This window comes from Electrophorus electricus, chromosome 12 (genome assembly GCF_013358815.1).
Source record: "Electrophorus electricus isolate fEleEle1 chromosome 12, fEleEle1.pri, whole genome shotgun sequence".
Lineage (NCBI taxonomy): Eukaryota > Metazoa > Chordata > Actinopteri > Gymnotiformes > Gymnotidae > Electrophorus > Electrophorus electricus.
Genome location: NC_049546.1, coordinates 3,755,319 through 3,779,984, shown reverse-complemented (window position 1 = coordinate 3,779,984; position 24,666 = coordinate 3,755,319). Strand labels below are relative to the sequence as shown.

Genomic DNA, 24,666 nt, shown 5'->3' with positions numbered 1-24,666 from the left:
CCGTGCAGCTGGCTCCGGGCTCCTTCCTACAGGGGCCGGTTGGGACGCCATTCAACCCGGAACTGTGAGTGCGGTCGATTACTGGGTTTAGCCTGGAAAGAAGTGTAACGCGCACGGCGAGGTCACAGAAAACGGCTCTACCCAAGAACTGCTCCGGGGAGAAGGAGCTCAGATGTGTGACGTCTGCACCACGGAGCAAATCTTTCTCTCTTTCAACAGGTAGGATCCACAACAGTTAAGTAACTTTTGCTTGCAATCTTTTGGCCGCTTATGTGCGTACGACTTTTGGAAATGCTGAAGTAACCGAAGTGGGAAAAGTCTGCGTTATATGTTGGTGATTTTGTCGATGCTTTGGTTTCGACGCATGTTTGGAGGTGGTCGACAGGGTTTGTGTGGACTAAGATGTAGACTATAACCTACGAGACGCGTGCTGAACACTGAAAATCTGATCACTGATTTTCATTCTTTTAGTAAGTCTGTATATAAAGTAATATATAGTTCCGGGTGAACATCTATCTCATTTAGTACAATTTTACTGCTGAGCTGCGTTGTGGCAGTGGTATTATGAAGTAGCTATATCTCAAATGAGACGTTTGTCGGATTCCTGATGTGAAACAGTGTAATATAAATATCATTAACAGATATCACCACAACTGCCTGTAAATAGGGCACGAAAAAAAGCGTCACAGCTCTTTTATTGTGTGTGCGTATGAGAAAGAGAGTGGGGATATTAATATTTGGCGGCTGATTGTCTTCATACGTGCAAGTGCGCTGTCCGCACGTTTGCCATTTAGGTTTCGGTGGGCGGAAGTGCTGTCACTGGACATGCGGCCTGTGAATGTGTATAAAAATCACACACACCCTGCCCCGCTTTTAACAACTTATTACAGGCCTGCTTTGCACAAATGCATACCTCAAAACATTCTCTCTCTCTCTCTCTCTCTCTCTCTCTCATACACACTTTTGGCACAAAGGAAAGGGCGTGGGGGGGGGGCGGCATGTCAGAGACCTCCGAGCGTGCAAGGGCATGCTGGGAATGAATGCTGAGAACCACAAACACAGCCCTGTCCTGGCAAGCCTCTTTCTGTCTCTGTGCTGACTCTGCACCTTCATGTGAGTCTTCACGGCTCATTACTTCATTCTGGCAAAATGTCTAAACCTTACAAGAACTGGAATAATGATCAATGCATGTTCATTCCTCAATCATTGGCTTAGTTTATGTCTGCCTCTGTGTTAAAACCCAGAGGACTAAAGAGTGTGCAAAAGGAGTTTGCTACTGCAAAGTTGGTAGTCTGAGTTAAAGGATACCAGAGAGTTATTACAGCTGTACTGCTTCAGCAGTTGTTGGTAATGATTTAATGATTGGACAGTAACAGAATACACGCCCGTGCCACCACGCACACATTTCCTTTTCTGATGGGAACCTCACTGAGAATAGTGAGGCATAAACTGTGATACTCCAGCACATATGGAAGCACTTGAGTCTTTTAAACAGTTCAGCAGAAGCTTCTCTTAATAAAAACCCTGTTTATAAGTGTGTCTGTGTCAGCCTGCCTGTCTGTGAGTGTGTGTGTGAGAGGGAGAAAAGCGAGTGAGAGCATGTGAGAGTGGGCCCTTAGATCTGTGTACCATGTCCAGTATCTCCTAGCTAGCTTCCTATGTTTGAATTTTCAGATGAGTTAAGCCCACAAGTTCTCCTTAAAAAGAGGAAGGTCAAGACTGCAAAGTCATTTTTAAAATAGGAGTGTAATGATAAAGCCCTCCTCTCCTTTGTTCTGCTCACATAGGTGTTTGTCAGTCTGTCTCCTCCTGTCCCTATATTTGATCTTTTTTGTTTTGTTTTTTTTAAAGGAAATGCTCTACACTGTATACACTGTGCATACACAAGGGTTAGGGTTGGTATACACAACGTATACAATGCCACTGTTTTTCATTTAGTCATAGGATATGTTGGGAAAGCCTCTGCATTTCCCTGAGTAGTGTGTGTGTGTGTGTGTGTGTGTGTTGGGGGGGGGGGGGGGGGGGATATGTTTTGGCTCCTTACTCCTTTCTTGTCAGCCAGTAACTAGCATCTCTCTCTCTCTCTCTCTCTCTCTCTCTCTCTCTCTGTGTCTGTCTGTCTGTCTCTGTCTCTCTCTCACACACACACACAGAGTTTTAGGAAGACGGTCTTCCGTTTCTCAGAATGCCGCAGCAGAAGGACATAGTGAAGATTGCTATCCAGATGCCGGGGGCGTACCCCCAGCTCATTCAGCTGGACCAGGTGAGCGGCCCCCTCCTACCACTGCATGCATGGGCAGAAGCAGCTGGATGTTGGCCTACTTCAGAAATCTGCTGAATAGATCCTTTTTGAAGAAGCGTGTTGTTGTTGTTGATGTTATTGTTGTTTCTCTTGATTCTGGAGTCTCCAGAATGCAGTTGCTTCAGTTTTGATGTCAATTTGATTTCCATGTGGGCTCATTCATTTGGAATGAGGAAGTAGTACCAATGCATCAGGTTGAGTAACAACTGGTTGGTGTCTGTTTCTGTAAAGCTATAGCAACATCTACCTGGTTAGTGTCTGGTGACTTGAAAAGATGGTTGAGAATACCTTTTACCAAGGCATGCAACATGTGAGTGGAAAATAACCATGAAAAATAATAAAAGTTCCAGTGACCATGACTGTGTGCAGCAGGTAGCTACAAGTCTGTCATTTGGTGTCACACTAGTGCTGCTTCAACCAGATAGGAGAAGCACACCCAGTTGAAGCAGAGCTTTACTATTGTGACACCAAATGACCGTGTGCAATCAGGAAGCTCCGATGTGGAGGGAAACCGTTGGAAAGACAATAGAAATATAAGCGAAAAGATTGCGGCCATAAGAAGATAGAGAACACCTTCCAAAATGATCTGTCTGGGCTAGGGAGTCATGTGCCACTTCTGATTCTGACACACTTATAAGACCAATCAAACCTCTCATCTCTTCTGCTAAATATGTAAGGTTATAACATTTATGTTGGCCTGTTATGTTGATTTAAGGTCGCTAATCATGGCTGAAGTTTAAGAAAACATAAACATGACCTCTAAAGCAACAGGAACAGTCGTATTTTCCTCACAAAGAGAAAATAGTTTGACTTATGCTGCTCCTCGCCAGCGGAGGAGGTGCGAGTGTGGCTGCAGTAGTTGCAGGGAGGCCCTTCTGTCCTGCACTGTGTTCCTTCATGGCAGTGTAACGGTATCTCCTTGCCTCCAGCGTGGCACCAGAGTAGACTGAAGCAGTGTTTTTCACGTTGCCGCGGTAACTGGTGCAGTGTGCGTTGATGGTTCTTGAACGCTGGCGATAATGCTCCATTTCGGTCACCTTCGTTCCACTTTCCACTCTAACTTGCTGCATGTAACGAGTGCCAAGAGGCTGTCTGAAGGAGTGGGAGAAATGTCTGTACATGTGCATGTCTTGTGTAAGGATGTTCTGTGGCGTGTGCTTTTGCCTGCTATGTTCTGTGGTATGTGCTTACATATTGTTCATGTCCCTACACCCCTCTTCATTCATTCATTCATTCATTCATTCATTCATTCATTCATTCAGTCTTTCACCCAAGTGTATTTTAGTGTTCTGTAGACTCTTGGCGTGAGTGTACACATGGGTTGGATCCACCACCCTTGCCCACAGAGATGTCGTAACATGCTTGCTCAGACAAACATGATTGCACAACTCCAGTAGACTGACTTTAAAAAATCTCAGATTTCATGACAAAACAGTGAACAAAGAGTGTTAATGATGTGATTGCAGGGTATGACTCTAAAGTTTGCACTGGCTTTATTGTTTTTTTAATTGTGATTTTAATCTGCTATGGTAATTCATTTGAAAGTAACTCATTACTTAAATGTAATTTTGTTTTCATCACAGTAAATTTGTCGAATGAGTAAATTTAGTCATTTTAAGTGGGAATTTATTTTCACTGACGGATTTCCTAATTAATTTCTTAACTGATTTTAGTTAAGAAAGTAGAACATGTGTTTTTGTTAATCAATGATTAACATATCTGATGTTAAAAGCTTTCTTCGGGGCCCTTTGGTCACTGTGTAGGATGTTGCATTTGAGGTTTGTCATTGTGAGTGCTCTCTTGGGAGTTTGGCATTGTTGGAGCCTTCCTTTTGGGATTTCTCACAGTGGGGTGGCTAGGTCAGTGCTTCAATGGGCCTGGTTTGTGGTCGTGGTTAACCAACCCCCCCCCCAAGCACTGTTCTGCTCCATTGATAAACTATTCCCACTGCTTCCAGTCGGTTGACCGTCCCATAGGCCGCAAATTATAGCCCACTCATCGGTCTACCACATTACACCAAAACCTCTGATCGGTTACCATGCTAGCCACCACTAATTGCTGGGTATTTTACATGCTTACATGCAGACATAGGTTTAACTTGTCTACTTTATTTCTATATATTTTGGATGGTCCATTTTTAGGCAATGTTGAGTGAAGTTGGGTGTTTATGCTGTCTTTAAACAGAATATTACATAAAGGAATAACTTTGATTCTCTGTTTTTATGATTAACTCACTTTTTTCTTCCTTTTTTCGTTCGTTTTTCCCCCTAGAAAAAGCCCCTTACTGCTGTGATAAAAGAAGTCTGTGACAGGTATGTGTGTGTTTTTTTTTGTGTGTGTGTCTGTGTGTAAGAGAGCAACAGAGTCAGTGAGAAGGAGTGTTGAAGATGATGTATGTGCCTGCAGTATTATGAACCGCCTTCTGCCATTGTAGACAGCCACTCTATTCTTGCTTCTTATGAGTCAGTTTTATTAAACGCTGTGTGCTGCTTTTAAGGTGGAATCTTCCTGGTCCTGAGAACTACGCTCTTCAATATGCGGATGGAGTTCAGACCTACATCACTGAGTCTGTAAGTCTTTCAGAAGTGTGTGTGTGTGTGTGTGTGTGTGTGTGTGTGTGTGTGTGTGTGTGTGTGTGTGTGTGTGTGTCTTAAATATGAATAATAACAAAGGGTGCCAACTTTAGTGCACTTTTGTGTATATAAGCAAAAATGGCACAATGTGTTGTGGGTATGTGTGTATGCATGTATTCTTCCAGGCCAGACTAAGAATGGTACATAAATAATGCCATGCTAACCCTACACAAACAACACCCCCCCCCCTCACCCCTTTAGAAGCACTTTTGTGCTTTCTGCTCCTGCCGTGCGGTGATGGTGCAATGGTTTCTTGCCAGACATCATCTGCATTAGAGGCTTGTGTTCTAGCAGGGGCTCTGCTGGCGTGGACTCACTGGCCTGGTTTGTGGTCTGTGTTGTAGAATCGCTTGGACATAAAGAATGGCAGCATTCTTCGTCTCACCAAGGCACCGGTGAGGGACCTCCTCCATCCCGCACTCACAGCTGTCTGGTTTGCACACTATATATAGGGAAGATGCCCATTTTTGTGGTAATGTTGCTGTCACTGCATAGTTTGTGACGTGTGTAGCTTTAGCAATAAATAGTGTGTGTATTTGAAAAATGCATTAAGCTCAGTAGTAATTATAGTAATTGCAGTTATGCAGCATATTTAAATTTTGATAACATTCTGCAGTGTATGTGTGTGCGCACTTGCGTGTTTTTTGTTTTAGGGGCGCTGTGCGGAGGACCTGTTTAAGGGCATCCAGAGCTCTGACGCAGGGGTGTGCTGCGACTCCCTGAAGCAGCTGGTCAGCGTGTCCACAGACATCACCTTCGCTCAGGAGTTCATCAGCCGGGACGGACACTCTCTCCTCGTGCGGATAGTGGAGGAAGCTCAGGAGTGCGTACCCGCTCCCCCGACCACTGTCCCAACCTCCAGACTCCCAAGAGTACTCGCACCTGTTCTCAGTCACACCCTACAGAATACCGCAGCCTACACCGCACCTCACCCACCTCACAAAAAGGCCAGAGACAGACAGCTTGATTTAAGACTAGCTGTATGCTGAAGGATAACAGACTTGCTGAGGTTTTGGTCATATACCAGAGTCTTCATCACTGTCAGTTCCCACCTGCTCTTCTGTCTCACATGCTGGCTGCTAGTCTCAGCAGCTGAGGACCGACACGCACTGACTCTGTGACAGATAGCCAGTACCACCTCATATATTCCAAGCTGTTGTTCATTCCTGTACCTGCCAAACTTTTGCCACATAAATTCCACGTGCAGGATGCATTTTTAAGTGACGCATTTTCCACAGCTCCCCTTCCTGGAGGCGCAAACACTCGTGTCTTTAAAGACGTGCTGCTTTCACAGGAGGTTTTCTTTCCTGCTAAAGCTGCAGTTGTGTGATGTAGTGTTGACTCTGTGTGCAGGACACACCTGATCCTGACTCACGCACTCACCGCCTTCATGGAGCTGATGGACCACGGCATTGTCTCCTGGGAGAACCTCTCCACCATCTTCATCAAGAAGGTGAGGGCTGTGTCCAGCACTGGCTCTGCCCATGCCACACAAAGGCCCCTCCAGCAGACACTTTTCTTCAAACATTCAATGTTTTACTAAAAAAAAAAAATAAAAAAAATAAAAAAGCTTTAGCTCAGTTTTCTTTTAGTGGAATTTTGTTTAAAGGAAAAAAAAAACTTTAAAAAAGAGATGGGTGGAATTACTTTAATATTGGTCTGTGTGTGTTTTTAGGTCACCAGTTTTGTGAATGAGAAGGCGGGGGACGCCTCTGTCCAGCAGGTGTCTCTGGACATCCTGGAGAGCATGGTTCTGAGCAGCAGGAGCCTCTTCCAGCAGATCAGAGATGAGATCATACTGGAGAGGCTGCTTTCCCACCTGCAGGTGTACGTACACAAGCAAACGTGAATGCTGCGTGGATCAGTGTGTTTTCCCTTTACTGTGTAGCTTTTGGGCTGGTCTGAATCATGCTGATGTGCTGAAAATTTTGGCTGTAGTTGCACTTAGATCACGCAGAGCACAGCAGCAGTGATTCCATTCAGACTGAGTTTGTGTTAAGTCGAGGAACTTATAAATATGAGTCAGATAAAGGAGGTCTCGACAGACGTGCGCCATTATAGGGCTGCTCTCGCGCCCTTTCACTCTCTCTCTCCTGTAAGATCTTTGCTGTGTGAATTTGAGGCTGCATTTTTAAACAATCACAAGAATATTCCAGTGGGAGGGGACATTTGACAGAGCCCCTTCATCAGTGCTGCAAAGAAGAATCGCTGCATAGCCGATGAATGATCTCTGTCCAGAGTGTCTTTTTTTTTTTTTTTTTTTTTTTTTTTATACCGCTACATTTTTAATTACAGTAGTTACTCCCTGAACTGTAATATCAAATTCTAACTCTCATTTCCTGTCCATTTTAGGTCCAACCAGCAGCTCCAGACCAAGGCCATGGCTTTGCTCATGGCCCTGCTGCAGACAGCTGGCGAGGCAGACCGGCAGGTGAGTGGACGCTCTGCCCTTTTCTCTGTATCTCTGTGGCGGTGTTCAGCTCTCCATACTTCTACCACTTCAAGAGTTTCTTTGCCTGGTGAGTGTGTGTGCTCAGATAAAAACAAATAACAAGATGGTATTTTGCCCTTGCTGTAAGCACTTGGATTACTATAGGTACTAATGAGGCCTCCATTGTGTATAAATCTCGTCCTCTCAAAGTCCTGGCAATGACTGTCACTATGGAATTGATGCTTAGACTTCCTGAATTCCATTCTGGATAGTCCCATTGCTGAGCATAGCTTTTGCTGTGCAGGTGTTCAGGTCCAGAGCATTGCCACAAAAGGACTGAATCACATGGCTTTTCTTCTGTGTTTTATAGCAGTACTGTACCTTGTAGTAGTAATAAAGTCATATAACAGCTTTATAATCAGGATACAGAAAGGTATTCGCTCCTAAACAAGAAGCTGTTAAAAAATTAGTAGAGAAGAGGATGGAGTCAGGGGAAAAAAAAACCCCCAACAGACTCTGATAATGAGACTGTTGTTGGAAGATGGGAGCAGCTGGGGGATTTCAAAAAGGCATGAAATGCTTTGTCGATTTCAAAAGGGCATTTCACTCTGTTTGGTATGAAGGACTGTCGGGTCTTGGAACGTTAGTCAGAACCGCTGAAGGCAGCGAATGCGTTTATGTGCACTCAATAATCTGATCATAAATCGGATTTCTACAATTACCTGATTATTAAGTGCATGTAAACGCACTCACTGAGAGGACTATACAGAGATTCAACTGCAACTGTGGCGGTGAGGATGGGTGCAGAACACGGAGTTTGGATCGGAGCAGACATCGGATTCACTGTCATTGTCGAAATATAATGATGAAGAAGAATGCAAGTTCTTATGTGTGTAGAATAGACGTTGGCCACAGAATCATCGTGACGTATCTTGAGGTGTAGAGGTGTATAAATCTTATTGACATGATTTTCTTTTGTGTTTGGATGACTCATGCAGCCTAATCATTAACTAGAGACTCGTATTATGTAGTGCAGTTGTTATCGGATGGAAAAACTCCAGTTTACATTCTAGATATAATTAGATATAATGCTGTGGGAGTGATTAACCTGGATTATGAGCTGCTTTTCAAGATGCGCCCCTTCTCAAACTAATCAAAAACGATTGCAGGATCACCTGTAGTCGAACAGTTTTTTAATCTGTGTATTCCAACAAAGTGCCTCAGGTTTGGTACGAAGAACGTTGCCTAACCATTATACATCTCTCTGGCATGTTTACACGGGCCGTTCTCCTGCAAATGGTCTCCTCAACAAAGCAGGACTGATGGGGAAGGCGGGGAAGCCCAGCTCTGCCACCTGAAGGGAAAAAAGGCCACAATATCTAATAATTAGGATTTAGAATCTTATCCTTATGACTTGGTAGCATCTCATAATTACGACTTTCCATCTCAGTTATGACTTAGTATCTCATATTTGACTTACCATCTCATGACAAATTTATGACTTACATTGTGACTTATTTTTTTCATAGTTACAATTAATCTCATAATTATGACTCACTAATTCATAATTATGAGATACCATGTCATAATTATACCTTATACCTCACATGACCTACTTGTAATTAGAACTCGTAATTCTGATACTGCAGGGCTTTTTTTCTTTTTCTTTTGTTCAAGTGGCATAAATGGGCTTCCAGGGAAGGGGCGTGTCTATAAGGACAACTTTGACACATCTGCTGATTTTGTAGGGGCTTGTTGGGGGCCTACACGGTGGCACTGTAGGGGACCACTCTTCTGAAAGTCTGGCAATTAATGAGTTTAAATAATCAAAGTAACAGGGCATAGTCATTACGTTATTTTAATATGGTAATCCTTTCTATTAAGTCACATATGCATTTTTAATGCATAATCAGTAATCCTTAATGGACTGCATTATTTAAATTAACACCCCCAACCCTGCTTGTAGGCTAAAATATGCCAACAAATAACAGTAAAGTCACACTAATGTGAAATGTGTTTTTTAAACACAACTGAGATTTGCTGCCCTCTTCAGTTGTTACTGTGTCAGTTGCAGAACCCAGACCGATTTCGTAGTAAATGTACAGCTAACGTCTCAGTGTGGTTCTTTATGTATTTCAGGATCTGTTTGCTTTCCTTGAGAAGAAAAACCTCCGGCAGTACATCTATAAGGTGAATTCCCATCCAACTTCCCATGCACAGAATGGAGATTAATTATACCATAAAGCCTAAAGGATGTCAAATGCACTCATCACAGTTGATTTCGCCTATACCCACATTACTTAGTTAGTTAGTTGTTCTCCTTTCTGTAACTATCTTCACTTTGATCTGAGAATAGCATAAATATGGCCTTTGCTTGTGTCCTTCAGAACATTATCCACAGTTCAGGTGTGGTCGGGGATGAGATGGCCCACCACCTGTACGTTCTGCAGACCGTCCGTCTGAATCACGTAGAGGCACGCATGCGGACTCCGCTGGACTCCTTCAGTCAGGTGTGTTCCGCTTGACGCTCTGTCCCAAACCAACGCCTTTACAAGCCTGCTGGAACTGACACTGTTTTTGCTCTCAGTATTGGGTGATGCCCATTGCCTCTGTGCCCCCCAGGAGCAGAGGGAGGCTTTGCACAGTTTGCGGCAGGCTGTGTTCGAGATGGAGGGTGAGGGCAGTCTGAGTAACGAGCGTCGGCGTTCGCTCTGCGCTAAAGAGTTTAAGAAGCTCGGCTTTTCGGTGCGTAAACGCTGGTGATACAGTGATGAGAGTTACACTGGGCACACCAGCCAGGATTGAGCCAGTGCCATTTCACTCCACACTGCTTAGTTTGTGTGTCTGTGTGTGTGCACGTACGTACGCGCGTGTGTGTGACTGTGTGTATGTTCCGGTCTCCCCTCTCCCAGAACAACAGTAACCCAGGTCAGGACCTCAGCCGAACTCCTCCTGGGCTGCTGGCTCTGGACACCATGACGTACTTTGCTTCCCGTTACCCAGACGCCTACAGCAGGGTGAGACAGAGGCTGTAGCCAGACACCACTGAATACAGCTATACAGCTCCCACACTGGGCTAGCAGAGGCTGAGGAAAACATCCCTCTGTCGGTGTGTGTCTCTCTCTCTCTCTCTCTCTCTCTGTCTCTCTCTTTACCTCATTTTTTTTCTAGTTTGTTCTGGAGAACAGTAGCCGTGAGGATAAGCATGAGTGTCCGTTTGCGCGGAGCAGCATCCAGCTCACGCTCATCCTGTGTGAGATCCTACGTATCGGGGAGCCACGTGAGTCTAGTTCACCGAGACCCCTCCCACTTCCTGCTGATGTGCCGCTATCCCTCAGTCAATCATCTCTCTCCTCCTTTTTTTGCATTCGAGGTCTACTGACTAAATTACACCCACAAACAGTTTAATGGTGGAGTTAAACATAAGTTCTAAAATCTAGTTATTGTTCCCAAATATGCTCAGACATGTTCTGAACCCTCTGGATTCCAGTTAAACTCTGATGAGGTTTAAATTCATTCATCGTTTTGTCAGCTGCTAGGTTCCCCAAGCCTCGTGTTTTCGCTGAATGTTTTAGGAATATGTTGTTTGTGGTTTTTGTGTGTGTTTTGTTTTTCCTCGTTTCCCCGTCTCTATCTCTAACTCGAACCACCCTTCCCTACCCCCGTAGCGTCGGAGACAGGCTCCAGCTACCACCCCATCTTCTTTGCCCAGGACAGGCTGGTGGAGGAGCTCTTCTGCATCTGCATTCAGCTCCTGAACAAGACGTGGAAGGAGATGCGGGCCACCCAGGAGGACTTTGATAAGGTGGAATCACCAAAGCCTTCGACCCGTTCACTGGACTTATTACGTTTGTATCTATGCACACTATAGGAACGCATGACGGAGTGTTCCTTCACCTCTGCCGGGCCCGTTGTACTGTACGGCTTTAGCTTTTGGCTAAACGGCGAGTCCTCTGAAGCTGAAAATGCGTTCACCGAACCTGGCTTGTGTTGCTTACTCCAGAGTTACTCTAGAAGCTGTGAAATGTGTAAGTGTGGGGCTCGCGTGTGAGTTGACAGGTGGCACTGTCGGTATTGTCATGGACAGAGCTACAATGGTATATTGATCATCTGGACAAGCACCACGAGTTGGAGAAACCAGCTCAGCTACCTGAGAACCTAATGTCACTAATCCTTTAAACACACAGGTTGTTGTCTTGAAATTCCTGCATTTGTAACAATGGTACCAAACTATTCATGTCTTTTTTTTTTTTTTTTTTTTTTTTTTTTTTTTTTTTGTCTTTAATGCATAGCGAAGCACTTCCCACTAGATAGGCCGAGGATGTCCTGAAACATGCATTATTTTCCGCTAGTGTTTTAGGGGTCGTGAACAGGTGGCCTTTTGGGGTAGAATTGGTGTCTGCCTGGCAGGCCTGTCTTTTGTTTATAGCATCTGTTTCCCGCTGCACACAGCCCTCATGACCAGGCACACAGCCACATCTCTTTATGAGGGTATCAGTGCAACAGCAGCAGTCAAACCCTGTAGCAGAGCTACACGCGTACAGAAATCTGTTCTCCAGCACAAGTGCTTTGTGATCACACACAGGCAAGAAAGCTCCGTTCAGAAATTATGCAATCAAAGAAGGGAATTAGTATTGCAGGGATATGTGTTCTATCTCATTTATTTGTCTGGATCTATGCCTACAGACATGGATGGATGCATAGAGCTGAACAGAGCAGTTAAGGTTATGCCAACTAGTGTGTCCTCACCGTAGGCTCAGTGCGCTGGTTAATGTTCCTCCATTTGTGACACTGTGCTGGTTTCCACACACCTCCGTGGCCCTCCCTTTCTGCTCTGGTTTTGCCATTTTCCAACTCCTCTCATCACATTCTCTGAGAACTCCCTGACTGGGCTACTTCTCCCCACAGCTAATCGCTTCTGGAAGCAAGCTTCTGCCTGCTGGTGTCCTGGGGGCCATTGCTGTATGCACGCGTGCGTGCACGTGTGCATACTTGTGGTCGTGCACACACACACACACACACACACACAGAGAGAGAGAGAGAGTGAGCGCCTGTGCTGACTCTTGAGGGTGGGTTTTTCAGAGAGGTGCATCCTGGGGTGGGGATTCGTCTCATTGTGTTGGAGGCAGCCTAAGGGAGGATCTGTACGTGTGTATATATATATAAATATATATATACACACACACACACACACACACAGACTGTTACTGCTAGGTGAGGATCTGGAGTGACCGTCCTAACTATGGCTGAGGTATGTGTACATATTGAATATTCCGTCATTACACAGGTAAAGGAAGCTTATTTGAGCAGAAAACGAAGGCAACACAGACACTAAAATAAAATGGGAAGAGAAGAGGAGGGAGTGGTGTGTGTGTGTGTGTGTGTGTGTGTGTGCGCGCAGAGGGAGTCTGGTCAGCTGTGTGTGTGTGTGCGCGCTGAGGGAGTCTGGTCAGCTGTGTGTGCGCGCGCAGAGGGAGTCTGGTCAGCTGTGTGTGTGTGTGTGCGCGTGCTGAGGCTGGAGGTCAGGAGGCGTGGGTTGCTCACGCCTTCTGTCATCTGCTGGGAGGTAGTGTTGTTGGTTTCATCACTGCTGTGGTGGGCTCTGGACAGCCGATTTCTAGCACTTAAATCGGCTGGATGCATTTAATATCTGAGTGTGTTAAAGATGTTAGTGAGATCGGATGGGTTTTTTTTTTTTTTTTTTTTTTTTTTGTACTGGTAAGGATTGGCATCAGTTGTCACATTTTTGTGATTTTGTTACATATTTTTTTATTGTCTTTTAGAGAAGTGGATTAACTTTAAAAGAACTGACAGATACCTTGTCCATGTAGTAACATTGCTGGTTTGTGAAGCCAGAGGCCAAATTAGGATGTGTTTTTTATTTATTTATGTTTGTTTGGCTTGATTGTAGAAACTGCACTCTGGTATTCATGTTTGTTCCTTCTTTTGCCAGATGGGGGCAACAGATGATCATTTTACTGTAATTGAAAATTAATAGTATGTGTAATGTTTGCTTGAAACATATTACCAGTGTGATGCATCATGAATATTGCATTGCTTTTAAAACATTTATTTCAAAACATTTTTATGGTTTTTAAAGTTAAAAGGAACTATTCACTGATGTAACTAGTATGAGAGAGACAGACAGACAGACAGACAGATTTCTGAAGGCAGCGGTTGAATGGTGTGGATGTCAGCGGGGTTCAGTCCTCTTTAACAGCTGAGTTTGAGAATCATTTAGAGGCTGTTACTAGCCCAGCTGGGGGTCTCACCCTGGATGGAGACTCCGTAACTCCATTGTGTTTGCCCTTTCTTCCTTCCTTTTCATTCCCCCCCCCCCCCCCCCCGACCCTTGGTTAGGGGTGATGGAGGTCAGGGTGGGGGTGGTTGGCTCTCTGTGTCCATCCAGTTTTATTGGTGAATATTACAGTAGACGATCACACGTTTGCATGACAACATGCGTACACATGCTTGAGGTGGCATACTGCACATTTGATGTTCTAGTCTAGCTAATATTTGGATTGCAGTGTGATGGAAAAATATTTTGATACTAAAGATCTCAATAAATTGTACACATTAGCCAAACAGAAGAGCCCATTTTGTGTTTGTGTGTGTGTTCGTGTTCCGGTGAGCAGGTGATGCAGGTGGTACGAGAGCAAATCACCAGGACCCTGTCCAGTAAGCCCACCTCTCTGGAGCTCTTTAAGAACAAGGTGAACGCTCTGAACTACAGTGAGATCCTCAAACTGCGTCAGACGGAGAGACTGCACCAGGAGGAGACGCTCGCACCGCCGGTGCTGTGAGTGCCTGCGTCGTCCCACGCGTCCTGCTAACCCGTTACCAGGGACTAATCAGATTCCCAACTACCACCTAACATAACTAACAGCTGTATGGGGGAAAGGGGGAGGTGACTGATACAAAATGAACGAAAAATACACGATTGAATTTGAGGTAGAGAGAGTACAATAAATCATTGCGGTATGTCCATCAGCTGTGTGTGTGTGTGCATGCGCGTGTGTAGTGAGCTGAAAGAGCGTCTGAAGCCGGAGCTGTTGGAGCTGATCAAACAGCAGAGGCTGAACCGACTGTGCCATGGAACCATGTTCCGTAAGATCAGCACTCGCCGGAGACAAGGTGAGAAGCTTCGCCCAAGTACACGCCCGTGCGCACGGCCACTCACCAACACCTGCTCCTGTGCTTATACAGTACAGAAAGTTAGCACTGACCGTGCACTGTAATTTAACTGCATAGATCTGATTCTCACTAACGAGATAAACACCTAGGGGTTATTTGTATGCGCAGCGAGAGTGCATATTTTTGTGTGCGATCGTGATGGTCAGCTGTTGGCTGCTTTCAGACAAGCTGTGGTACTGCCGCCTCTCGCCCAACCACAAAGTGTTGCACTACGGGGACGTGGAGGAGGAAACAGACATGCCTCCCATCGAGGCTCTGCAGGAGAAGAGTGAGTGTGGGAACTCGGGCCACGCCCCTCCGTTGTTCCTGCCCTGTTCAGGCAGCCAGCAACATACAGGAGGGTCCGTGGTGCAGTGCTAACAGGACGATGTTGTCCATCTGTGTCCGAACGCACTCAAAGTTTTTGTTTCTTTATCCGCTGGACTATTGTTAAGCTCCTCTCCCTGGTTAAAGGAGAGTCTGCGTACAAGGTGAGACCTGCTCGTTTTCTCTTTCTTCTCACAGTCCCTGTGGCAGATATCAAGGCACTGCTGACGGGGAAGGACTGTCCTCACATGAAAGAAAACAAGGGCAAACAGACCAAGGTGTGTCCTCCGTTTTATCCATTCGCAGTAATTTTCATTGGCATATAAATATACAGTACAAGGTGATGTGCTGGTTAGTGCTGTTGTGTTGAAAAACATTAGCAAAGTCCTATTTTTTATGACACATGTTTATGAAAACGTTAATATTACTTACTCAACAATAATATTCAACTTCTCCCTGGCAAAACTAAGTGTGTAAATCTGGAATTCTGGATTTTTTTGGCATTGCCAAAAAGTGAAACGTGCCTTGTAAAGTAAACCTTTGTGAACCCCAGAAGTGTGCTGAAGGTTATCTTCTGCCCTGCAGGAGATGCTAGACCTGGCATTCAGCATTACCTATGATGTGGAAGAGTACAGCTTGAATTTCATCGCCTCTTCCAGAACAGATGTGAGTAAGATTCCAATAGTCTATTAATCACCACACACTCAGTCTCGTAAGAGTCCTTAATCCAGTCTTCTGTAGCCATGTTTTTTCAAGTATTTAAAAAATGCATCTCTCTCTCTCTCAGTTCTGCCTGTGGACGGATGGGCTGAATGTTTTGCTAGGCAAAGAGATGAGCAGCGAGTCTATGCGCAGTGAGCTGGAGATCCTTCTCTCCATGGAGATCAAGCTCCGCCTACTGGACTTGGAGAACGTCCCCATTCCTGATATAGCCCCGCCCATCCCAAAACCTCCCAGCAACTTCAACTTCTGCTATGACTTCAGCCAGGCGGAACAGTAAGGCCAGGGCGGGGCATCCCACGGGTCCCCAGGGGCCGACTCTGCTCCTCTCACGCCCCTGAAGTGAGCAAAGATCTCGCAAGTGCAAATGGAGCTCCTAGTAGCACATACGCAGCAGAGAATTACCACCAATTTAATGGTGGGAGATTTACGGAAATAAGAGCGGCCATTTCTGGGTTTTGGTGGGGCCTTGTGCAGCATTGTGTTCTAGAGTTAGAGCAAGTCATAGTCACCAAGTCCTTACAGAACTTTGCCTGAGAGCAGTGGATCCCACACTGTGATGACGTCATCTCATTGCGATGACGTCATCACAGTGCTATGGCCTCATTGCAGTGAAGACAGAGTTAGAGCAAGTGGTGCCAGAATGAGAATTGTTTGTATCTTTTGTGCTTTTATGTATCAGTATATTTCTATACTTGAGGCCCGGCATGGTAAAACGAAATATTTAAACTTTTTCTTTTATGTCAAAATCACCCCTTTCTCATGGTACTGACCGTTTCCAGATGGGGATTTTGTTTCTGTCTTCCTTTTGCATTCAACCTTATAATGCAGTATCATTTAAGGTATTCCTTTGCAACTGAATGTACAAACAACAACAAAAAAAAGTGCAGTGTTTTTTAGTGATGGGGTAAGACTGCCTGTGTGTTAGACAAGCACCTAACATTTCTGAAGGGTGGGGACAGCCCTGCAGATTACTAGTGCCACTGACGAGACACACATCCAGTCATGTGACCAGTAGTGAGTCAGTAATATGACAAGAAATATGACACGATTTCCTGTTGTACCCTGTTGCAGTTCTGAACAACATCTTGGGAGGAATTGAAATTCTTGAGAGAGAAAAAGACTCAGATGAGAGTGAATCTAACTTCTGTATTTAAGAAGGGGGTTAAAAATGTACATTACCCCAAACACTGGCATGCTACACTCTTAAATTGTTATTTGGTACTTGGTACTCTGTTGTATCTACATAACACATTGAAAACTGATTTGTAAACATTTTGTTTTTATTGTAATGGAACAGAGAAATCAGTGTTCTTTATGCATGGTGCTAAAAGCAATAGCAATGTTGTGCATTACTGGGGCTCTAATGTAGCTATACAGTATCTGCATTAGTCTTTGGAATAGACCAGAGCCCGCTGTTTGGACTAATGTGTGTGTATATAAACATGGGACACCTGCGCAAATACAGTTAATACTGTACTCTTATCAAGGGTGTGTGTGTGTAGGATAGCTGTCTGTGGCGGGCTTGTGGGGTCAGTGCTTAATACCAATTCAGCGGTCTTGCACTTGGCTTATGCAATAATAGCAGGGAAAAGACTTGTAGTCTTTCAGATGGCATACTATAATAAAACTGCAAACATTTTAGTTTTCTACTACTGTCACTGATATCAAGATTCTCGTCACAGAATGCAAGTCATATGTATTTGTTCTTATTGTAAATAGCTGTTGGTCATAAGTTACTGGTTTCCTGGGAAACGTAGCGCCGTATGCATTCTACGATTCAGACAGAACACTTTAGACTTTTTGTATGAATTTTACAATCATTAAAATACAGAATCATTTCTAATAGCCTCTGTACTCATTTCCATACTGGTTTATAAATAACTCCTCAGCCTCAGTGAGGAGTACTTTCAAACTGAAAAGCTCAGTGTTGATCGGATGTTTCCAAAGCCTGAGCGTTATGGGATGAGGGGAATTATAGTTTCATATGTAACTTCGTGGCTTACTGTACATAGGACTTGCTGTTTTACTTTGGTTACTTGGTTTATCTAGCATGTTACACAGCAGCAGGTTCAACCTTTGACCAATGACGCAGGCTACATAAACATGGACTGTGAGAGTTCTGAGACGTGGCATTTCTTAATGGAAACAATGACCTTAGTCCTTTTATCTGAGTAATGGGTAATTATTAGGTAACCTCTGCCCTGCTTCACTACAGCAGTGATTTCTTGATTTGCTGATAAGCAGGAGATGATGTGCGCATGCTAAAAGACATATTAGGAGGTTGCAAAGCACAAAACTAGATGGCTGAATGAAAAGCATTGATCAGAATACACTGATACATATTCTAATAAATGCACTTGTATCCATGTGTCAGTTTAAAAGCATTTGCTGATAAGTTACTTGTAAAAAGCAACAACAAAAAACGTACATCTAAATTCATCCATAATGAAAGGGCATTCTAACCATCATATTAAGAAACACAACACATGAAATGCACAAATAAAATGTTTGATAGTTTAATTTTTAGTTTATATTTGTGCTATGGCCTAAAGGTAATGAACAGAACTATTGGAATGTCATGTATCCTGTGATTATAAGAATGCGGCAATGAACTATACTTAAAATTATCTTAGTGGCCCAAGATGTGATAATTTCTGCAATTCATTAAACAAATAAATAACAAGAACTGATACATCCTGTGCACCGTCAGATGAATCCAGGCTAAGCCACGGACATAAAAAAATTAACTTACAGTGAACAGCACCAGAAATACTGTGTTCTGATGCCCAGTATTCTCACAGGTCAGTCAAAACATTATTTCACATTGTATGCAAAAACAACTTGTATAACTTAAGAATAAAAGACGCTCATTAAAATGCAACTCTTCCTATTGTAAAGTTTGACCTAAATCCTTACAGTCTCAGTGCAGTACTTTACAGGACACAGTGGGCGAAGACGATGGGTCTGAGGGCTTTCAGTCATGTATCCATTGGACTGGCTCCACTCCAGTGAAAGTACAGGAATGTTGGGACATTTATTCAATGAGCACCTGGTGCAGTATCATCTCTAAAGTGCTTACAGAAGTATATTAGCTAGGGGCTTTGCTTTAAATGCAAGTTTACCATCTTTCAGTTATAATACTTCATTTAAATACACACATACAGTATAATTTACAGCCCTATAGTGCAGACAGACAAATCAAGGGGTGAGGCTTGAGTCTCTTGATATTGGACTTTTTCAAGAAAAGGAAGCTGTGATTGGAGGAAGTCCACTTTTGTTGCTGTGATGTCTTTGCACATGGAGATGTCCAGTGTCTTCAGTCTCTTACAGTACCGTGCTATAAGGTGCAGGCATCTGTTTAAACACAAGAGCCATCATTAAACAGAATGACTCCTGATTTTAAATGATTAGTGTAACAGTGCTATATTGTTGTCCAAATTACAGTGTTTTGTTTTCTTTAGCAACCAGGTCTTGTCTGCACAAGCTGATCCTCTCCAACAAGCTCGGCACATTACACACGGGTCTTCAGTACCCAGTCCTGGATAACTGCACCCTTAACCCTTTTCAAGTTGACGAATCAGGTGTATTAGACGCGGGTGGAAAGCACACTCTCTGAACCGTGGTTCTGCACTCGGCTTAGCGGCTTGGTGGGGTGGGGTGGGGTGGAGTGGGGCAGGAGGGGGTGTGTGCTAAGCTCACCTGTCTGTGATTGCTTCGCAGCAGGCGAGCTGCAGGTGCTGGAGTCTAGGCAGCTGGAGCAGGGCGTGTTCCAGGCCCTTGTCGCTTATCCGGGCACAGCGGCTCAGCGCCAGGCTGGTCAGGCAGCGGCAGTGGCAAGCCACTGATGCCAGGCCCTCATCCGTCATCTCTGTCAGCATGGAGAGAGACAGCGTCTGGAGCGTGGGGAAACGCAGCACCTGCAGAAGGGAGGTCCGGGTCAGGAATACTCTAAAGACTGCCCTGGCTACTGCTGCCATTGTGGGAAAAATTTGTAACTTTATTTTTATTACGCATGTAATAACTACGCACTGATATTCCTGGCTTACATCAGAGTAAGAGCAGAGTGAATATATCACTGTGTTGCTACACTTTGTTACTCTGCATATTAAAACGCAAATACTGGCATACTGCACCAGTACCGCGTGCATCGCCAGATCACCCTTGCCTTGCTTTAGAGCTTTACAATGGCTGAATGCGAATACGGTCCCACGGGTGCCACTTTCGACAGCACTGAACGTTTAATGACTGCAGCAAAGAGGAGCGACCACACACCTGCGTTATGCTGGCATCGGTCAGCTTGAGGCAGGCAGACAGGTCGAGCTCCTGTAGGCCCCGCAGGGCCAGCAACGATGTCCCGTCCTGCTGCCGGAAGGCCCCCAGGTCCTCCTTTGTCACCAGCTGCCGCTTCTCCTCCAACAGCATATTGGGGGGCTTAAAGAAGCCCATGTTCCCGAAGGTCCTCGTCAAGCTGGGTTGCTTGTCCTCCGGCATGCTCTGAGCATGGGAAAGGACGTTTGACTGGTTTTCCTCTGTGCCATTTGATTAAATAAAATACCCCTCTGGTTACATTTACAGCATTTAGCAGACGCTCTTATCCAGAGCAACTTACAAAAGTGCTTTGTAGTTTACTCATAGAATATATTCTAGCCAGTACAGCAGGTTAGAGTCCAAGATACCAATGAACTAGAATACCACTGAAATACAGGCATCAATGCAGACGCCTAGAAGTGCAAAATACATGAGCTCTAACTCAGACAATGATAAGTGCAATAAACAGTAAGTACTAGAGATTGTTAGTCAACATCTGTGTAATAAACAATACCAATGAAGACTAACGGACTCTGCAGTCCGGACAGAAAGCAGAAGTTCGTTCCACCATCTGGGTGCATTTTACGGCATTTAGCAAACAAAGAGTGAAATGCAAAAGTGCTGTCATCTACTCAGATAATGCATCGTAGACAGAACTAATAGGTCACATTCCAAATACCAATCAACTGCTAGTCAATGTCGAAACCTAGAAATAAAGAATTACAAAATGAACACACGAGCGCAATGCCAAACATGCCTGTAGAGGAAGAACAGCACGTAGCAGGCTGCATTAGTGAAGCCTTGACAAAAAGACTGAACAAGCACCTGGCTAGCCTTGAGAGAGAGGGCTGAATCCTCTTCAAGTTTCAGAAAAGAAAACTGCATGGCCGAGGTCACATTTGAAACATCATGGTGAGGGTCAGTGCAGTGAGAGGACCACGGTGAGGGTCAGTGCAGTATACATGTCATGAGTAACTGATTTGGGTACCCCTTATAATGCCCTGCATGTTCCAAAAATGTTCCAAAGACAAATCATGAAGATAAATCATAAAAAGAAATTCACAATACTACAGTGTGCTGCATTTTAACATCTTACACCTGTAGATTTGGTGAAATGATCAAATCTATTATCTATCCATTGCTGCATGTTAGACTTGTTAGCCGCACGTTATGCCATAATCTTTCACTCCGTAAGCAAAGTGTAGCTATGAACCACTTTCAAAAACAGCTGGGTTGCTGCTGCGTGGATGCCACGATAACCAAATGACTTTCTCCTAACAACTATGCAAGTCCCTAACTGAACTACACAAACTGCTCTCACACGCCAGTGCTCACGCAAATGAGCCACACTCAGCACGTCCCCAAGCCAAGCATGGCCACGGCTCACCATATCTCTGGTGAGCCCGTCACTTCTGGCTGGCTCCAGCAGTCCTAGCAAGCCCCAGTCTGTGATCTCCTTGCAGTAGGCCAGCCGTAGCACCTGCAGGCCGGGCAGGAAGGAGGCAATGGCATGCACACTCAGGTCGGTCAGGCACACGCAGGAAGTTAGGTCCAGCTCTCGCAGGCCAGAGCCCAGCAGCTGGGCCAGAGAGTACACAGTGGCATCCTGACAGGAAACAGGGAGGCTCGTTAGGTAACAAAATGAAGAAATAATATTGATTATAATTTTTAAAAAAAATGTCAATATTGTTGTGATGAAACTTTACTGGCAAAACCTTGTGGGGAAAAAAACGTGGCACTACAGAAATGCTTCTAGTAGGTGCTCCAGATGGTCATGAAAAGAAAAAGTTCACCCAAAATTACTAACCCAGTTAGCAGGACCAGTGAAGGAAAGCCAGTTAGCTTTGTCAATTTCTCTCAATTTTATAAAACAGCCCCCTGCTGTCTAACCTATCACAGCCCCTGTACTGTACTCATGGCTCCTCCTCCCAGCCCTTCTGCTCACTCTCAGGTAGGTGCAGCTCCTGAGGCTGAGGGTCTGAAGCTGAGCCCGAGGTGGCGGACGGGACAGCCCCTTCACCAGCTCTGCCCCGCTCACGTGGAGACACTCGGCCAGGCGCAGAGTCCTCAGAGCGGGCAGTGCGGCCAGGTCCGCCAGGCCCTTGTCTGTCACCCTCCAGTCCTGGGAGAGGGAGAGGGCCCGCAGCTCGCGGAGGTGGCCGACGGCCAGCACGCTGCAGCTAGTCAGTTCGGTGCAGGCGCTCAGGTCGAGGCAGCGTAGGCCCCGCTGGTGCCGGCACAGCAGCTCCACCGAGTGGTCCGTCAGCTCCCGGCAGCCACGCAGGCCCAGCTCCTCCAGACGCAGGCCCGGCACCCGGGCCAGGCAGAGCAGCGACGAGGGCGTGATGCCCGTGGAGCTCAGGTCCAGGGCACGCAGCGTCGCCGCCTGGTCCTGGAGGAGACGGAGGAGGTTACGCAGAGACAGCATGGCCGATGAGCCCTGGCCCACCGCGCAGCCCCGGTACGGGTCGAACTCAAAGGCGATGTGGCAGCCGGCCAGAGCCAGCCGTCGGAGCCTCGGGGTGCAACCTGTCAGACGGTTGAAGGTCAGGTCAGAGAGGTAACGGAGATTGGACAGGTCCAGCTCCTCTAGGTTGTTCAGGCCTGTGCGTACCTATGGGTGAGGAACACAGTTCAGATTAAGACTGGCAACTAACAGTGAAAGTTAAAGCTTTTAATCACCATTTTTGGATTTGGATTAAACAATTCCCTTATAAGGCACTCTAGCTTCACCACACACATCATTAGAAACACCTACCTCGTGGTTACACTGGTACATGGTATATGTGGTTCAGTTATCTGATGCAGTACCCAATTTATGTGTTAGGCAACCTGTAGGTCTAAAACTACAGTCAATTTCAGACCACAGTGGTGTGTGTGTTTCAGGGCCCTAGTCCTGTGGGTCATCAGTGGTGTGTGTGTGTTTCAGGGCACCAGTCCTACTGGAGCTCATGATGTTCGCTGACGAAGAACTGAAGACGTCACCTGCTGCCGGTGCCGTTCCTGACAAAGGAAGGTCCCGGACATGAAGATGCTGTCGAGGCCACTGAGGTCCAGCTTCCGCAGACTGGTCAGGTGGGGCAGCAGGCCCAGGAGGGACGACTCCGTGACGCTGCTGCCAGGCAGAGCCAGGCTCTCCAGCCGCGGGCCGAGGTGGATGGCTACCTCCACCAGCAGCTGCCGCGACAGGCAGGAGCCGTCCAGGTGGCTGATGGCGATGCGGCGGCAAAGCCGGCGAGCGAGCCCGCGAACGAACCTCAGCGAAGTCGCTGTGGCGGGGAAACTGAAGGTCATGTTTCTCTGAAAGAATGGAGAGGAATGAGGACGAAAGTGCAACATCATAGAAAAAGGGTGATGGAGGCCAGAATAAAGCACAAAGAACCTGGAACTGGTGGTCTTGGCTTGCTTCATACCAGCTTCGGCAGACCAGCGAGGCCTCTTTCCGGTCTGACACATGAAGGAAGCTTAGAATGTGCGAAATGACCTGGGACGAAGGGAGGAAATCTGTGAGTTTACAAGACCTTGTAAAAAGAACTGTGTAATTCGTATCTCTTCCAGAAACCTACTTCTTTCAGAAAGAAGTTTTAAAAATACCAGCATGCACGATCGTGATTAAGTTTTATGGATTTTCTTCGATACTGGAGTTATTTCCAAAGGTGTGAACAGTCACCTGGTAAACGTAGCAGAAGATTAGCTTTAGGGAACACGGGCTAGCTGGCCAACTCACCTCAAGTGGCAGCTCTGGAGTTTCCATGGTTAGTCACTCACTGCCCAATGCAGCCCTGCAGCGAGGAGCGAGCGTCATGTCCTTTGTACTCGCACCCAGAATGGGGCTGCGCGCTCAATGTCCACACGCGCTCTCTTCTATAGTTCCAACTTCTATAGACAACTAGCGAGCGAGCGTTACTGCCATCAACCTGGAAAACTTTGCAACCACGAACTTCTAATTTTGTGATATGGCTTTATCTTCATTGTCCATTCGTCTAATTCTGTTTCACACGGGAAAACACGAATATAAAATACGACGCTCACCAATGAATAAGCATGAACAGAAAATAAGAACAGCTAGAGGTGGTGCAGCGCGACACGATGTCACGTGAAAGCTGGAAAGGGCGTCTGGGTGACGTAATTGTCCGGCAAAACGTGCCGATGCTTCTTCTCACCAGCAGGTGGAGATGTTTTAGGTTTAATTTGTAGGTCCTGAGGCGAACTGAAATACAATATGTTAAGACAACAGCAAATGAGAATAAAATATAATATAAAGTTCTCAAAAACTAAACAAAGCCACACCAGTAGGTAACTGGGCACAATAACCGCTATTTATTAAAGTACGCTGAAATCCGTTTAAGAAGATAATCAGAATTTGCATGTTAAGGGTATTATCATGTTAGACAATTAACTTCACAAACAGGTCATTTTTGATTATGAATAATATACAATACAGGCAATGTAAGAAGCTGGCTGGTTATAATCTAATTAGCATCCAAATGTAACTATACACTGCAAGTGTATGCAGTATTCTGTAACTACACACTACAAAATTTAAAAAGTGTAACTACACACTGCAAAATATATAAACATTCTATATTTAAGGAGCCAAACAAATAACAATAAAAATACACTCCATTTGTACTGTATGCTGTGACTTCAGATACAAAACAAAAGTCAGCAAGTCAAAACTGACTGATGAAGAGCTAGTCATTTCATGAAACGCATCAGCCACCTCTCCTGCGATATAACATCCTGTTTTATTTCGCTGCTTATTAACA

The 24,666-nt window shown here is 45.3% G+C and overlaps 2 protein-coding genes across 4 annotated transcripts; one reads left to right on the top strand and one right to left on the bottom strand.

The window, feature by feature from the left end:
* On the top strand, positions 1-22,922 carry elmo3 (engulfment and cell motility 3). Of its 3 annotated transcripts, XR_004776721.1 has the most exons (22): positions 1-219; positions 2,154-2,263; positions 4,574-4,614; positions 4,800-4,872; positions 5,280-5,330; positions 5,589-5,758; positions 6,289-6,388; positions 6,611-6,762; positions 7,288-7,366; positions 9,506-9,556; positions 9,754-9,876; positions 9,989-10,111; positions 10,279-10,383; positions 10,538-10,646; positions 11,035-11,171; positions 14,002-14,165; positions 14,388-14,500; positions 14,724-14,828; positions 15,065-15,144; positions 15,452-15,532; positions 15,654-15,928; positions 22,827-22,922. XR_004776721.1 is itself a non-coding variant. In XM_027019654.2 (21 exons), the coding sequence occupies exons 2-21, from the start codon at positions 2,186-2,188 to the stop codon at positions 15,864-15,866; spliced, it is 2,142 nt and encodes a 713-aa protein (XP_026875455.2). In that variant the 5' UTR covers positions 1-219; positions 2,154-2,185; the 3' UTR covers positions 15,867-17,432. The 3 variants fall into 3 exon arrangements, 2 of the variants coding, with proteins under 2 accessions (XP_026875455.2, XP_026875454.2); XM_027019654.2 differs by lacking the exon at positions 22,827-22,922 and having other exon boundaries at positions 9,995-10,111; positions 15,654-17,432; XM_027019653.2 differs by lacking the exon at positions 22,827-22,922 and having other exon boundaries at positions 15,654-17,432.
* Positions 17,960-24,077, bottom strand: lrrc29 (leucine rich repeat containing 29). The gene is made up of 8 exons (XM_035532084.1): positions 23,625-24,077; positions 23,280-23,381; positions 22,883-23,197; positions 21,843-22,511; positions 21,285-21,503; positions 19,862-20,083; positions 19,289-19,506; positions 17,960-18,943 (listed from the first exon to the last, which is right to left on the bottom strand). Exons 1-8 carry the CDS (start codon positions 23,649-23,651, stop codon positions 18,760-18,762), a joined length of 1,956 nt encoding a protein of 651 aa, XP_035387977.1. The 5' UTR covers positions 23,652-24,077; the 3' UTR covers positions 17,960-18,759.
* Positions 24,078-24,666: the final 589 nt, after the last annotated feature.